Source organism: Lampetra planeri, chromosome 9 (assembly GCF_965212315.1).
Source record: "Lampetra planeri chromosome 9, kcLamPlan1.2.h2, whole genome shotgun sequence".
Classification (NCBI taxonomy): Eukaryota; Metazoa; Chordata; class Hyperoartia; order Petromyzontiformes; family Petromyzontidae; genus Lampetra; species Lampetra planeri.
In genome coordinates this window covers 6,371,787-6,388,835 of record NC_136115.1, presented here as the reverse complement: position 1 = coordinate 6,388,835, position 17,049 = coordinate 6,371,787, and the positions used below count along the sequence as shown (strand labels likewise).

The following is a 17,049-nucleotide window of genomic DNA, read 5'->3' as shown; positions in this document are numbered from 1 at the left end:
TTCAGATATAACTCAACCACTGATGCTAGCCGTGGCCAGGAATTTAACTCGGGTGGTTCATAGCGCAAACCCAGTAAACATAGAGTGTCGGGCTAATATTGGGGCAATTTTGGTCGTACGGTTCCAACCATATGTAAAGGAGAGCCGACACAAGATTGCAGGGGGTTCGTCTTTTAATCCTTTTCTCCCATCCACACCTGTCCCCAGCCGTCCCAATTTCGTTCCCGCCAAAGGCCCCTTCTTCCCGCCCGTTCTCCCTTTATATCTCCTCGATTACCACTCCCACTAACCCTCCTATTGGTGGGAATAATTCTCCTGCCACCCCTACAAATATGCTAACGCTGGCCCCGACGTTACATGTGTAGTGGTTCAACGCGTGCATATTCGAGAATGGCTGCATGTCCGCGCTGGGCAGCCAGAAGAGGCGGTTGGTGAGCATCATCATGGGAATGTCAAGAGCAGCCAGGGTCAGGATGACCTTTGGGGTAATTCCGTTGGGGTAAACAAGGGGGGAGGTGGACCGGAATTCAAAAGACCGGTATCTGCCAATCATAGAGGGATCTTCTGGAGAATGTTCTGGAAGGGGTCGCGAGGGATATATAAGACGGCCAAAACGGACAGATCCGCCAAGCTAGTTAGAGTATTCTTGGGCGAGAGTAGTCCTGTGTGGACCTGGGTAGGCTAGGATAGGTTCGCTAGGGGCAAGCGCAGTCCGTACGTCAGCACGCTTGACCCCCGGGGCTGCCGTGGTGTCAACTCGCTGAGACAGCGAGACACGGCAGCCGGGAGGGGTGAAACAAGGAGGGTAGAGAATAGGATAAGGAAGGAGAGTAGAGAATAGGATAGGGACGCGGCGAGTGAGGGAGCGAACGAGCGACGGGCGGCGGATCCTCGGCTTAACTAAACAAGTGTTATATAAACAGACTGGAATATAGTGGCCCGGACAGAAGACAAGAAATCGTCCGCCTTTATTTACTGGGAATGTGACAACTACTACACCACCACTCCACCACATGAATTCATGGTAACCATTTACTACTATAATGAGCCAAGAATGTCTGTGTGTCCCGCGCGTGACGTCACTCCACGTCGACCAGCCCCCCTAATTAATAATCATGAATAGATGACGTCATCCACATGGACCCCCCCCCCCCTCATTAATATTAATTAGCGGGGGACGTCACTCCACATGGGGAGGTGAGGCACCTCCTCCCCCCTCCTCAGCGTCAACTTACAAGGCTAGTTAGTTATACTGTAACTAGTTAGTTATACTCTAACTAACCATTTGCCCGTCCAAGGACGGGTGTATTTCAGTAAATTTGATACTTGCAAGCGAAAATTAATGTGTGTGCAATTTGTAAGGGTGCGGTGACACAGACCTATTTCATTTAAAGGTTATAATCACTTGTTCATCATGACGTCCTTTTTACTTCGATGTCTCAACAGCGTTACGGAGATCAAGTGACGTGAGGGTTCTGCCTTTGTAGTGAGGGTTGTCAGTTGACGCCGAGGAGGGGGGAGGAGGCGCCTCGGCCCCCCATGTGGAGTGACGTCAGCCGCTAATTATTATTATTGGGTGGGGGGGGTGTCAATTTGTAAGACGTCACCTCTTCATGATTATTAATTAAGGGGGCTGTTCAATGTGGAGTGACGTCACCTGTTCATGATTATTAATGAGGGAGGCTGGCCGACGTGGAGTGACGTTACACGTGGAACACACAGACATTCTTGGCTCATCATAGTAGTAAATGACAGTAGCAAAACATCCACGTCACACCTCCCTGTCATCATCCCACTCCGTGTTCGATGTATAATCCAGAGGATTTTAAGTAGTGCTCGTGCACTATTCAGATATTGCACAAGTAGATGGCACCGAGTTAGCCAACTAGGTTGTCTGCGTGAGGTGGTACAGCAAGTAGGGTTATCAGAGGTTACGTTGGAGGTGCTTGAGAGTTATTCTCGTATGTTGAAACGGAAAAGTCTAAACATCCCAAGAAAAGAAAAAAACTTCTAAAAAATGGTGAGATCCTCTGTAAACTCTGCACGTTACTCAGGTTGTGTGCTGTGTTGGGATGAATAGGTGATGGGTAACACCACTTGAACAATCCATGCAGGCTACAAAGCATATATTTGTGTGTGTGCGCTAACAGACCACACACCTGGCGAGATATGTATGTAAACACTATACTGGAAAGGTATTTAACAGGAAGTGGGCACAGTAATGAGACGTTAACAAATGGAAACATTTCCTTTTAATAAATGTGAAAGTAAACAGCAATCGAAGACGCCCAAGACGCGGAGCTTACGCGCAAAACATTGCGTTGGCAAAATCTTAATGCAAAATAAAACCCTTAAAGTCCTAAAGAAGACAATGCAATTGCCCATCATCGCCATTATCAAAATGCACAGGTGTGCGATGATTCTGACAACACGTCATGCTATATTAGATGTGTCTTCAGGCCCATTACTTTAGAGACACCCCACTGAATTCTAATTACCCTATTTACTTTATTCGCAACAGGCCACTGAATACTGTGGAAGTCATGGCTCAGGATCTCCAACAAACGGGTGTTAAATTATGTACGGTAATCCATCCGCTTTAGATTGGTGAAATGTTGTTTCCTCTGTGATGTCTAACACACACAGGTCGCCGTGTATACTGCGTGAGTCTTCCAGCACTTGCACAAGTACTTTGGACACCTGTTTATAACGCAGTAAGAGGCGTCGTTTATAAAACGCCACGGAAGACACAACATCCACGGTAGATAAGGATGCAGCGTGGGAATCACGATAACTCCACTGAAGCGGACAGCCCCGTCTGGCATTTGGCCCAATGTGAATCGTCTATACGTCTACGATAACAAACAAAAAACAGCGCTCTTCCTGTTGCCGAGACGACGGTGTTGTGTGTGTTTGGGTTTGAGTCTAGGGCGTTCACGCCCTTTCATCGTTTAGCTCATCACCTGCCATGCGACCCGCGCAGGTAAGTCACACACCTAAGTCACACACGTGTGCGGCTCGAGCGCCCTGATGAGTCATGCAGGACGAAGGCAACGTGCCCTTCCTTAAAAGCAACGAGGGCCAGAAAGGAAATGGCCAATGTAAGCAATAAAACAATACCACCTCTTATGCCTTCGGCACCGCACATTACTTGGTTAATGCACTCCGCGTCAACACCTTGGCTGCCTTGACAATTCAGCCATTGATAGTAACACAATCACAGTCGTGTAGCTTGATTTATACGGTGATTTATAACAGCAAATAACCCATTTGTGTGTGTGTGTAGGGAATATAGCAATTTCACTGGATGCGAATTGTACGAGTATAATTTGTAAACCTGTGTGAAATGTGTGCAATTTACGATTCGAACGATTAAAGTGGAATGTGGATGGAAATTCCATGTCCAACGGTTGAGAGGAAAAAAAGAACATTCAGGAAAAAAATGTTTCACAAGTGATTAGCTAGTAACCGTAATACAATTGTGCGCGAGATGAATGGTGAGAACCGAGCCAATCTTAACATGGCTCGAATAGAATCCTACAAGTTATCGTCTTATCACCTGGGCATGGCCCTTCCACGAATGAAGGGGGGAAATCTCCAGCTCGCATGCGTTCACTGAAACACCAATGATACCACCGAAGGGCAAGGCGAATGAAAAGTTCAAAACCAGGATTTATCATTCGGAGACCTCCATGCAGAACTTCCTCGTTATCGCTTGTAAACATGTACACTATGTTGTAGGCTTCCAGTGAGAACGCATTCATAAAACAGGGGTAATAACGTCTCAATTGCCAAGGTTACGCAGTGGCAGGGCTATACGTTACAAACAGGCAAGTTTCTTCCCTCCCATCAGCCTTTTATAGTCTTTCAGGCGACATCAATGGATTTGTGGTTTCCAACTTAACCTGGGCCCTGAAAAAATGTGATTTTAGAAGCCCAATTCTTTATGTATTTGAAGAATGTTTGAGTGTTTCAGTTTTGTAGTTGAGTACTCATGATGTACAAAACGCCTCGCTCTCGGCTTCACCCTGTGGTTGGACTAATGTCACAGCATGTGTAACAGAAACTAAAGATGCTGCGGCAACGAGCTGTTATTTCCCTCGGCCGGTATAAGTACGTTGTGGGTTCGACTTCTAACCTTATTCCCTCCACATTTAGAAACATACGTTTAGAGTGTTCGGCTGCTATACATTTCCACATAAGCCATTTCGTTAAGCTTTCATTCGTGGCCAGGTCGCTTCTGAAAAAGAGCTAAAGAGCTCAGTGGACTTTACCGGGTAATTAAACGTTTATAATTTTAAAGATAAATCAGCAATATTCAGCCTTGTGTGCTGCCAGATTCATTTTAAGTATAAATAATTATCTTACGCTATTCCCCACAATAGAGGCAGTGTACCTCTTAGCCCAGTTATGGATGTTTTCCAAAGATAACGGCTGCAGAGCCGAATCTTCAAACGAGAGGGCAGGATAAATGCGCTCTGTGCATTAAAAATAATATAACCCGTAAAAACAAAGTTTTTCACTATAAATCCTTTATATGCGTGGCGGCTAGTGTCCTTTCGTCCTCTGCCTTGAGATGGCTGCCACCTATGGGTCAGATGATTGCATTGCACCATTAAGCAATTGGTAATTAAATAATATTTTTGTCCTAAAAAGTATCAAATTTTGGAAAAAAAAATGCACGAACATTAATTGTCACGCACAACGAGTCTGTGTGGAAAATGTCAGCTCGATTGGTTCACGGGAAGTGGGTTAAAAAACGACCGAAAGATTTGCACGGTCCTAAGCAAGCAAGCAAGCGAACTTAATATAAAGGATTTAAAAAAAGAATGGAGCTACCAAGTGTAAATAAGTTAAATACACGTTACTCTGTGGTTATGCTTATATGTGACTGCGTAGGTGTTTTTTTGTTTGTGCCGTGTAGCTCTCAGATGTATTTTCTTAAGCTCTCAATACGTGGAGCGAAACCTCAAGACATCATGCCGAACAACACGTGGTACAACCTACAAGCAGAGAACAATAATTTGTACGCACAAATATATTTTCACGTCGTCTCTATAGATGAAATCAGATTGGTAAAATACAGTACGGGTTCACTTTGCAGATATTTATGGCTGTTAAAAATGCGCAAAATAATCCAATAATCCTAAGTGTTTTCCAGAAAACCCGGAATGACAAGACTTTAATTCGGCGGGTCCTGCATTGGGATGGTTTTCCAATTTAATTAACGAGTGGCACGAAAAACCCAGATAAACATGTCGGGTACCATATTGTTGAGTAAAAGTATTGAATCCTTTTTTCACGTGATTAGTTAGGTCTGCGAGTGCTCTGACGTAATATTAAACGAAACATGACAAAAAGAATATGGCAAAGTTTTCTAAAGTTCCAACTTTATTGAACATTGCAAATTCAAATTGAAAACAGCAGCGCACAGATAATGGATCTCCAAGGCATATAAAGGATACATATTGTATGCGAGGATAATGTCATAAGTACAAAGGAGTCCTAAAGTACATGTGCGATACCAATTACCAGAATTCCGTAATTAAAACTGTAATCTTAATCTGGAGTATCAAAGGCAAAACGCTTTTTGCTTTGGGTAATGGCCACGTTTGAAATTTTGTTTCCTATCTTTTAAGTACAGTTCTGCATTTGAATTTATATTGGGGAAATTGTGTTAGAAACGTAAAGTGGGAGAAGTGATTTAGCCTTTACACTGCAAAAAGCTATGATATATAAATAATGGCTTAATAACATACCTGTCAACCCATACGGTTTACCCGTATTCTTGTACAGGGAAATTTAGTTTTCAGGTCCATACGGCGTACGGCCGTTTCAATACGGGCAACACAATTTTTTGTTTATTTGTTTGCGTTTCTCCCCTGTGATGGGACTTTGTAGGCTGAACGTTGCGATTTATAAGGGCACGGGGTGACCAATCTGAATTGGTCTATAATAAGGTAGGCACTGATAAGGGGTTGGCAGGTATGTAATAAGGCCATGTGACTTGCTCAAAGCTTTTAATTAACGTTAGACATGCAGCAAGCCACAGTTAGTGAGAAAACAATAATGCAAAATATATTACTGCTATAGCAAGACATTACAAAAATATTTGGATGATATAACTAATATACTGCCAAAGCAAATAAAATAATTTTCAAGACAAAAAAGCATTCATAATGGAGTCGCTTTATACAGTAATACTCTAGTTTCACTTATAATAAATATTGCATATACTGTACTGTAGCAAACCAAAATGAAACATTTTTTAAATGAGTTTACATAAAATATCATTTTACAAACACCACTATGAGTTGAGAATGCTTTCTATACAAAGTAGCTTTGTTTTTATCATATATATTTAAACATTTGAAGGATTTTTTTAAAGGTTTTATTTGTTGAAGTTTACGTTATATACAACAGTGCAGCAGCTGCGTAGACATCTGAGATATTCCAGCCTCTGTTTTCTTGATAAGTCTAGAAAATGATCACTTGATGCCTAAAGCCAGAGTTTTAACCAACATTAAAAGCGGGGGATATTAATAACTTCGTTTCATATTTAGTTTCGTTTTTTACGGTTAATATTTAATCACCCAAATGTTTTCGACCAAAATTATGTGCGGGGACAAACTTACGCCGATTTGTTTTAAGAACTGTGGAGAGCAGTTACGTAACAATTCCATTTGCTCAAATGTAACAGGACCCTGCGGGGTGGGCTGGTAGGAACGAATAACCAAAGAATATAAACATAATGTATTATTACACTTGTTAAGCCAGGAAAGCCCCACTGAGTCAAAAGGTTTTTGTAGGGTCCTGCCAAGTGTTTGCAGTAGGGGGCGATGTTGATACACGGACGGACGGACGATATAATCTATTGGTGGTCTGGTCCACTTCGTTCCTACCAGTATAAATGTAGTTTGGTACACCTGCAGGCATTGATGGGTAGATAGCACCGGTGCACCTGTGTTTTGATTACATGCAGGTGCATCTTAGTGCGGTGTCTTTTCCCAATTCCTTTGACGATTTATTGGAAAGCACACTATATCATAACTAAGAGTACTCCCCAGTTGACATGCTACACTTGCTATTCACCCCCAACGCTGCCCTTAGATGCAGTCAAAAGATTAAGGCACTCCGCCAGGGGAATACCAGAAAAATATTGTGGTGATTAAGGCAGGACAATTATACACTGTGACACTGGTTACCACCATAGAAATTGGGGGCTTTTCAACATCCTCATGGAGAATGTATGGTTTGTCATTTACTTAACCGGCGAAATAATTTACAGAAGCATAGACCGCAAGGAGCCTTTGCTTATTGCCCACATAAAGCCAAAGGGAAACACTGGAAAAAAAATTCTTTGAGATGCTGTGTGGCATCTTTAAACACGTGGAAAAAATAAGGCGATTACAATAATGCTGTGATGCAAAAGCATATGCGTCATCACTTTGGCCATCGGGGCCTTCACCAGAACATTATGACGAGTCCCTTTTATAGGCCTTTAGATTACAAGTCTGCCGGGTTTGCGTTTGTATCATAGTAATAAATTGACAAATGTCACCTTTTTGCTGTAGTCTGCGATACATATAATTAATATGAGACCATACTATATTGTATTGGTCACATCACACCTTGACAATTGTTATACAGTTTTACCCTGCAGGGATTTTCGAAGTGACGTAAGTAGGCACTGCAGAATAACACAGAAGTAAAACACTGTCCACCTAATGTAATTTGCTTTCAAAATACCTTGCACTACAAGTATTGTGAAAATGTTAGAAAATGTAAGATTGAAAAATTGCGTAATTTTTGCCCTCAATAAGAGACGGCTATTCACGAATGTGTAACGGTTCAGAGCACATTCATGTCCTTAAAAGTTGCATGCTTTAGAGTTGAAATGAGGCAAAGCACAATGCCACTGCGCGGCTAATGCATTAATAATGAGCTGATTTTACATCAAATAGCGGTCAGATGCAGTGCGTACTCCATCAAGTGCCAATTTAGATACATTGACTATCTTCCGTGTTGGTAATTGCCTTGTAAATATTACGAGTAACAGGATTCATTTCCAAAATATTACTTCTCACATTACCATGAGCCACAACAGAGCAGAAGGAGGCATTCTGAGATAGTTCAGTAGTTTGATTTAAAATCAATAACAATGGCAGATCAGTAAAAGTTAAGATCTATTATTCAAAAGCAATACGTTCATATATGAAATATTGTTTTACACGTTGATTGAATAACATGTATTTTCTACTCTCAAATTTCAATCAATGTCGGAACAAAGAAAAACATTAACAATAAAACATTTTAATTGCATTCTGAACTTAAATAACAGAGCACACAAATGAAACTGGCATCGTATTCATACAAGGATCAATAACTCAATGAAAGCAATAATAACATGCAGGTTATTTTGCATATCAGCAAATAAAATATCATGGCTATATTAAAGTCCACTGAAGAATGCAACACTGACTGTTTCATTGGGAGTCTATGTTTTTAAAACAGAAATAGTTTCCTCGATGTTTAAGGAACTTCAGTTTAATATACACATTATGTCACACCATTTCCAATCATCTTTAACCAGTACAAATCCTCCCGAAACTGTGAAAACTTTATCAACTGCCTAACTCGGCAAGCCATCCGTTTCTCCTAACACCGTCCCTTCCAATAACATACAAAACATTTAGCAAGAAAGCAATGGTTTAGATCTTTTTTTTATTCTAATTTGCAATCAAAAATAAATCATTCAATCAATATTATATTTTAAGAAATATGCTTTTCTCATTACAGTCTTGCATAATAAATTCTACAAACATCTGCCTTTGCTGTCCAGAGAGCTCCGTTAAAAGAATGCCCCTTCCCACGACACATTCGCGCGGTAGCTTGTGGCAGCTCCCTCTCACACCCGCTTCACGTAGTTGCCAGGGAACGTCCCAAACAGCCTTGTGCGTCTCGATGTACCTGCGGAAGCAGTGAGAAAACCCAACGGTCACCAAAACAACGAAAACTCATCTCCGCACGCATTACAGTACATACAAAGTGTGTGACCTTGCATGATCTCGTCAACAAGCGAACTCCGGTCATCCTCACAGCGTGCGTCTTCTGCCTAGCCATCGAACAAAGATGGTCACTGCATTGCACGCTTTCAGATGCGTTTCTGCAGCCATCTGGAATGCTCTTCCTTCTGGTATGAGGAAGCCACTGGAGCTATGCACTTTTAAATCTAGAATGATAACTCATTTCTTTAAAACTGCTCATGTTCAAAGCTTGTTGTCCTTCCCTCGCACCTCCGATTAGAATGGTTGGCTGCGTACGGTGCGAAAGAAGTTCAACGTACGTAAGTTCAACGTACGTAGGAGCAGCCTGCATGCTGCAGCACAAACTCCGCCTGCAGTTTTCAGCCAGGTTCGTACGCACCATTATTTTCAACCACATGCCTCTGTTATTGGATTTTAACAGTGCTAATCAGTCCCATATAAAGGTAGGCCTTGCTATAAATGAATTAGTGATTCTGTAATAATACCGAGGATGCTGCAGCCATGTAATGGTTAAAGAGTTGAACTCGCAATCTTGGCGTCTAGTTGAAACAATGGGCATGTTTTGTCGTGCCAATGGGTAATTTGTGTGTATATTCAAAATTAAACAAACATGATTGCAGTCTGGCCACTAATTATAACGCTAATGCCATGTTTATGCTGTAAGTTTGTGATGGTAGTGTAGAAATTTTAGACATCTTCATTAAGTTTAAATGTAGCCATGAGCTCTTACCTACAAACCAGCCATCATCGCATTTCTCCATCACCTCCACCACGTCTCCCACCAGTAGCTCCAGCTCATCCTCGTTTTGGGGCTTGTAGTTATAAATTGCCTGGAACCTGCTAGCCGCACAGTACGGACAAAATCCCTCTTTCTGCACAAGTGGGGTGAAGGCAATGCAAACGGTCCACATTTTGCCAAAGTCTAACATGACCTGCATATAACTCAATTTCGAGCAATCACCACCCACTCCGGGCAGGCTAATGTCAATTTGCAGGCCAGGCGCCGAGTCGCGCTTATCGCGTGTAAAGCACATTGAGACATCCCCACGGCATCACGAACGTGCTAAAAAAAACTAATCATTATTACGATGAAGACCACTCTCTGATTTTTTAAAAATAACTTAATCTTTGAAATTAAAATATTAACATTTAATTGGGCTTGTAGTTCACGTGTCCTAATTATTTATTATAATACATCGATGAATTACAACCATTGCGTCACAATAGATAGCCTCTATCCATTTACATATAGCTGGCTACAACACATTGGCGGTGTAAAGTGTTGGTACCCTCGCTTCTCAAATTCACATGCTCGGTTTGAAAGAGTTAACTAAACTCCTCTCAATACAAAAGCGAAGACATCCGCATTCGGTGGCGTGACCTTTTTCCATATACGGCGCATTAATTGCTTACTGCCTGTTCATTTACACAGCGACACAGACCCACGTCTGTTTATTACTTTAGTGCCCGCGATCCTCGACGACATCACAATAAATTGTCTGCAGTGTTAATTAGAAAGTTTGATTCATCATTATGATGATGAACATTATGAACACGTTTCATTTTAAAGGGAATCTAGATTATGGACATGGCGAGGCCCAAATGGTGCATTTAGGAACGAGACTGACTTTACTCGAAGGGATAATCCCCAGATCGGCGCAGACGCTTCATTCAACAAATTCAACGCGGGACGTTATCACAGACTGGCGAGATATCACTTGGACTTTAACATAGACAAAGAGAGAGCAAAACCAAGTGCAGGTTAAACCAAAATCATTTCATTGTTGTCTCTTTCTCTGCAGTACTTATCAATCATTGGCGCGTACTAACAACAACACAAGAGTAACACAAACTGCCATTGGGGTGTGAATGAAATGCCATGTTACTTACGGCTCTCCTGTAAGGTGGAAGTCGTCAGGGATGCGGACTGGCTGCTGGGGCTGGGGCTGCTGAGAGATTATAACAGATGGTGTTTTATCATAGCCTGAACCAGGCCGCGACATTGCCCTCTGGTCAAAGTCACGCTCTGCGAGTCTGGACCTATAGCTGCTCTCTGCCAGCCGATATTCATAGCCGTCCCTGCTGCCCCTCTGCTCGTAGGCTGCCTGCTCTGTCGACCGAAGGCCATAGCCGACCTCCAGAGGCCTGTATGCATAGCCCCGCTGCACTGAAGCATAGGCATATCCTGGATCGTATAACCTGGAGTCGTAGCCTGGGTGTGATGAGCTGGGCCTCAGCCCGGGCTGACGTGCCAGGCTAGTCCTCGAGCCAGGCTGGGAAAGGCTGGTCCGACAGGCCATGCTGGGACTGTGCATCGCGCTGGGTATCAGGTTCGGGCTGTATCTGGGCTCTACGAGCCGGAGGCCATAGTCTCTGTGGGAGGGGCTGGGCCTACGTTCGGTCTTCGAGCGGCCGTACGAGCAGCCGGCGGCCGGGCCCAGCCATTCAGACTGTGGGAACGGGGAGAGGCTGCTGCAGTACTGCACCGACTTCTCGGCTATCTGCAGGATCTCGTTACAGACGGCCTCCTGATGTCAGCCACGCGGCATGGCGCGACAGCACGGCAAGGAACAAGGTTAGGGTTAGGCATATCGGATCGCGATTTCACAGTGGGTTATAAGCATGTAATTTTGTTTTGCCATGGTGACAAGAGAGGCAAGAGAAAGGATTTGATGCCCAGGAGTTGTAGACAAATCCAGAAGAAGCGTGAGCAGGGAAGAGAGAGAAAGGCGAGCGCATTATAAGCAAAAAGGTAATATGCTGACATATGCAATTACCAGTAATGGATGTCATAGATGCTTCAAACAGTGCATATGCTCAAATGCAATCATGCAAGTTCCTTTGACTTTCATTTTGTTGTTGTTGTTGTATAAGTTGCAGTGTGCCACAAAATCTAAAGTTGCCGAATCTGAAGTCCGATTTATGGATAAAAAAAATTACGAAGTCTTTTCTGCTCAATGATTACATTATTTCCATTTTCTTGAAGATAAATTATTGTAAAAATGTACTTCACTCCAGTATGTTTTTATGTTATATATATGAGAGTATATCTTCGTGAGCATATACTACACGTGAATATATTAAAACACTTTAAGAAGTGTGCAAGAAACCAAGGCATTAATGAATAAACAGGGCTTTCACATTTTCATGTCAATGGGAGAGTAAAAGTAAAACTTGGAATTCAATTATGTAAACACTGATGACCTCCTGTTTTTGGGCTACAGATGAATGAATGAATGCATAAATATTCCCGTTTTCTTGTAAAATAACTTGGTTTAATTAAGTAGGCGGAATACTTTTCTTCACACAGCTTCCAAACAGGAAATGAATCAGCTATAATGGTAACAAAAATGAACACTGTTTGTGCTTTGCCGAAACATTTCTCTCCTCAACCAAACACACTAACCAAGGCGCAATTCAAAGACTAGCGGTGTGTGCCGGACTGGAATGTATTTAATTATTCGATTTAAAGGCATATTCTGGACCTTAAATTCTAAATGTCACCATTCTTTATGGAAGCTGCATCATAAATAGAGCCTACTTTTAAGTATACATTCCTTTTAATTTATTATCATGTATAGGCTGTGATAATTACATGGATGCATCATTTTGTGAAATAGCAGTCTTTTGAGAACCAGAGGGTTAAGTGTATTACGTAAGATTTAAAGTAAGATTAGCGGTGCACGGTATTGACATTTTAATTACGTATGCACAGGCACGGGCATCTCTGTTGCACAATATTTCTCACTGTGAACAGCAGTGTGATCTTGACAAATCAGAGATGACAAACTTAAAAAGCAGTCTGAGTTGATGTGGCACAAGGCTTCTTTAAATAATAATACAAGTTCATTCACCTCTATATGTAATGTGCATACTGCCCCCTACTATTAATTACTGGAGTGCTTGACTGCATTATTTCCTGAAACCAATTAATCTATTTCAATTGTCATTCATCAACACAATTGTCATTCTTCACAAAGCCATCCCTGTAGCATAGTGTCATGGTCATATTATCTACTATTATACTGAAATAAGGACACAAATCTATGCTTGTTGGTGAATTAGCTATACGGAAGTCATTCAACTTAAGCTTTGTAAAAATTAAGATGATCATATAACCTTCACTTTAGATTAAAACCATACATTTGCAATTCCTAAATAATGTAGTACTTTTGAAATGAAAATACTATCGTACTTATGGTCATTTCAAGATGTTCTTAATATATTTTTTTAGAAATCGTATATTTTAAAGTGTTTTGCTGAAATGGCATGAAGGTCATTTGCAAAGCATGTCAATCCAACTGGAGCGCATGGGTTATGAGCTATAAGCTTACCACATAGCTGGCCTCACTCATGGTTAGTGGCAATCCAGCAGGCAGCAGCTGATGGCACGAGAGCAGGCAAGTGTGGCCATGGGGGGCAAAGGCAGACAAACAGATGGAGCCGCAAGAATGAGAAGGGCAGGAGGATGCAGCAGCCAAGAACGGTTTAGAGGCAGTGGGCAGCTCGCGTGGAGGTATTGCAGCACAGTCCGTTTGAACGCCACTTGCTGGCACGTGACTCAGTGCGCATTTCTCCCTACAGACGTAGACCCCGCTGTGCGGAAAATAGCTTACAAAATATAACAATTCACAGCCCCTTTTCAGTCGACTGCTGGAAGCAAGTTTTTCATGTCATTGCTCATGGGGGGTGTTGGGTCGGGGGGGGCGGGTGTTTGACCACACTTGCCAATGATGCCAAATGTTGATTTGGTTGGTGAAAGGATCAACAGGGCACCAGTTCAGATATTACTCGGCGGTGAAATTATCTGCCGTCCGATTTATTTAGTAGCCACTGAATCACACCTCCACCTCAGGATAGCTTATATTAACAAATACAGGATGGAAGATGCCAATATTGAACACGTCCTTAAAGTAATCAAATATTTCAGATATAATAAAAAAACCTGGGCATTATTTGTGAGAAGGTTCCATTATTGTTACAAGGGGTAAGTGTATATTCACATTATGAGGTAGTTACCTCACTCCATAACCAACAGCCATGCCACTCAGTTGAGCAATGACAGCTGCATTGAAATAATTATTTCAAATAAGCACAGGTCACTGTTCATGATTTGTGGGGCCATTACAATCACACATCTGCCAAGAAACACCAACTGACATGACCCACATGCAAGCTCTAGCGCTGGAGCATATGTTAAACAAACAGCTTTGCAGGAACAAATGAGCAAAAGCATGACGAGCAAAGAAACGTTAAAGGTCTTGACATGCTTAATCACATTAATCACATTACGCATGTAATGCATCAAATAATTTCACCACACCGTTGTACACAGACATACACTTCAAAACCAGTTTTCATGTATCTGTTAACTTTGTTGACAAGTATAGATGAAAGAATAATCATTTACACGCACACATGTAGGAGACATTTTGACAATTTACAAACACGAATATATTCATGTGGCTGTCATGTGATCAACATTACTGCCGTATTCAGCTGCGGTAGGTGCATGCTTCCCTCTGCTGTGTTGACTAGAGGTCGCTCCCAAGAATCTCAGAGGTAGCGCTAGAAAACACACATTCTTGCGCGGATCGCTCTCTAACACAAAGGGTTGCGCTGCTGTGCCAGAGATTCGAATAGGCACTTTATCTTGTGACAAAGTATCTAACCCGGCAACTCCGATTAGCACGCTTGGCTACGCATGGTGGTGAAAGAAGTTTAACATACATACGTACGTGACACCGACAGCATATCGATTTAAAGCTTTCGTGACTGCAGGGATTCATCTTCTTGGTTCTTTCGGTAAAGTCACGTAGAAGGGAAATAATAAAATAATAAAAATAAAACATAATAAAATAATTCTCACGATGGCTGCTTGCGTTGTGGCCGAAACGTCGTGAGAATTATTTTATTATGTGAAATTTTTATTATTTTATTATTTCCCTTCTACGTGACTTTACCGAAAGAACCAAGAAGACACCGACAGCATAGTCGGGATGACAACGCAAAGAGCGTGGGATAGAGAGAGAGAGGGATGATGAGGGTATGGGACTGTAAGGGTCAGTACCTTGATGGAGTGGGTGCCTGCTCCTCGCAATGGGGACGAGTTACTGGGAGGCTGGGAAGGCACAGGGCTGCGGGAACGGCGACCCCACATCATCTCGTCATTCCACACACCAGGCTGTGGGGCCACAACACACGGACCCCGCCTTGCCGTCACACTCCAGCCACCCGGCGCACACACACACACCTACAGCTCAATGTATCAAGCTGCTCGCAAGGAAGCAGTCGTACGTTGTGGATGAATAGGAATACCCACGGGTGAATATGTGATTGGAAAACTTAAACAATCAATGGACGGAGAAAAAGTACGGAGATGCATATTTGTGAATAAAAACAACTATCATTCAAGTACCACGAGTACGTGTAAGCCTCCTTACATGTGTGCAATGAATGCATTGATTAGTAGGCAACTAATGAACCAAAAGGGCACTCGGTGAGTGAATGAATGTCAAAATTGTTGTAAAATGATTAATTCTATAATGGTCGCAAGTATTAAAGCAGCACATTGTCTTACGGTAGTCTGATGAGAATGGGGCGGTGGCAATCACCCATGAAATGTACTGATTGCAATGTTGTGCAGTGTGAGGATGATACATGCCAGGCAGCGTGGCTCTTACAATAAATGACCACCCTTCTTAATGCTGATAAGTACAACAGAGACCACGTGTCTCGTTAAATCTATAACACTATCCTTTAATCATAACACTCACGGTTAGGAAGTAATAATAACAATTGCAGCTTACACTGAGCCTTGGCTAATATCTCAATGCGCTTTAATGAAATTGAAGCCAACAAAGTGAGATTTGTCGTTTTACTGAAGAATAAATGGAAACTGAGCATAATACAGTGTTATTGTAAAACCAATTCAATGTACAGTCCATCTATTGATCATCGTCACAGGATTGCCGTCTTTTGCCTAGAGCTGGTCAGTCACAGCTGTTTCAACGTCACCATGGCCACCTTTGTTTTGCTCACAATGTGCTATCAGGATGTGACATTAAACTGGGCACCCTTGAACGAAAATGTGCTATCTTGGACTCTATTATAGAGATAGGTTTTCAGAAAGATTTTTAATGTTTACGTGAATAAATATTATATATATATTTAACCTTTGTATTACATTCCTCCTAAAGTACAAGACTCAATGCATTCTGTCAACCAAGAGTTTACTTGAAAAGTTTTGTTTTAACAAGTGAAAGTATATTTCATTTGAAATATATATATTTCATTTGAAATATACTTTGCATTACAGCTCATGCAAATTATTTCAAAACATAAAGAATAAGCTGGAACTTAATGATACATACAAATCATGTTTTCGTTAAAAGTGAATCATGAACCGTGGATGGTGTGGTTCTTGCACAGCCCGGAAATTTCCAAAAAATACTTCTGAGAATTCCTGGCTCATTTTGTCAGGCTCTGTTTAATTTTACGCTCTGATTTAAGGCCACGCTTTCACCTAAACATTTTCGATCAAACCAGCCCTGGATACGGGTGGTCCCAGCCGTACTTGTGGTCGCCCGATTTGTAGGAATAAACATGAAGGTACCTTTCCCTGGGGGGCCCAGGGCTTGCAGCGGTGAAAGGGTTTGGAGGAATTGCGTGTGGGAACGGGAGGAGAGTGGGAGGAGTGAGGCAGAGGGGAGGGTGCTTCCTTGGTGTCAGACACCGCAGACCTCCTTACACAGCCAATGAGTGATGGTGCCAGGGAAGGAGTGACAAGCTGTAAGGATTTCATTGTGGCTATCACCTGTGGAGATATAATGAAGACTAATAGCCATCACGGTTCCATTCAACTATTGTGCAGCATATTTTTTGCCAAGCTCTTATTAATTAACGCACTGTGATGTTGTTTGTTGCCAATGTAATGAAAAGGATTTATAACATATTATTGTAAGCGCAACAGCTTCTTTACAGTGTTTATTTAGCCAATCGC

At 42.1% G+C, this 17,049-nt stretch overlaps 1 protein-coding gene across 17 annotated transcripts in view; it reads right to left on the bottom strand.

Annotated features, from left to right (window-relative positions):
- Positions 1-5,373: 5,373 nt before the first annotated feature.
- SORBS1 (sorbin and SH3 domain containing 1) overlaps positions 5,374-17,049 on the bottom strand; it is a 134,543-nt gene continuing 122,867 nt past the window's right edge. For 14 of the 17 annotated variants that reach the window (XM_078597500.1, XM_078597504.1, XM_078597509.1 and 11 more), the window contains 4 exons: positions 15,118-15,231; positions 10,938-10,996; positions 9,778-9,884; positions 5,374-8,970 (listed from right to left, as the gene is read on the bottom strand). In XM_078597500.1, the coding sequence (XP_078453626.1) occupies positions 8,909-8,970; positions 9,778-9,884; positions 10,938-10,996; positions 15,118-15,231 (342 nt within the window). In that variant the 3' untranslated portion in view covers positions 5,374-8,908. Of the gene's footprint in view, positions 8,971-9,777; positions 9,888-10,937; positions 10,997-13,381; positions 13,430-15,117; positions 15,232-17,049 lie in introns of all 17 variants that reach the window. The other 3 variants (XM_078597514.1, XM_078597515.1, XM_078597516.1) reach the window with 3 other exon arrangements.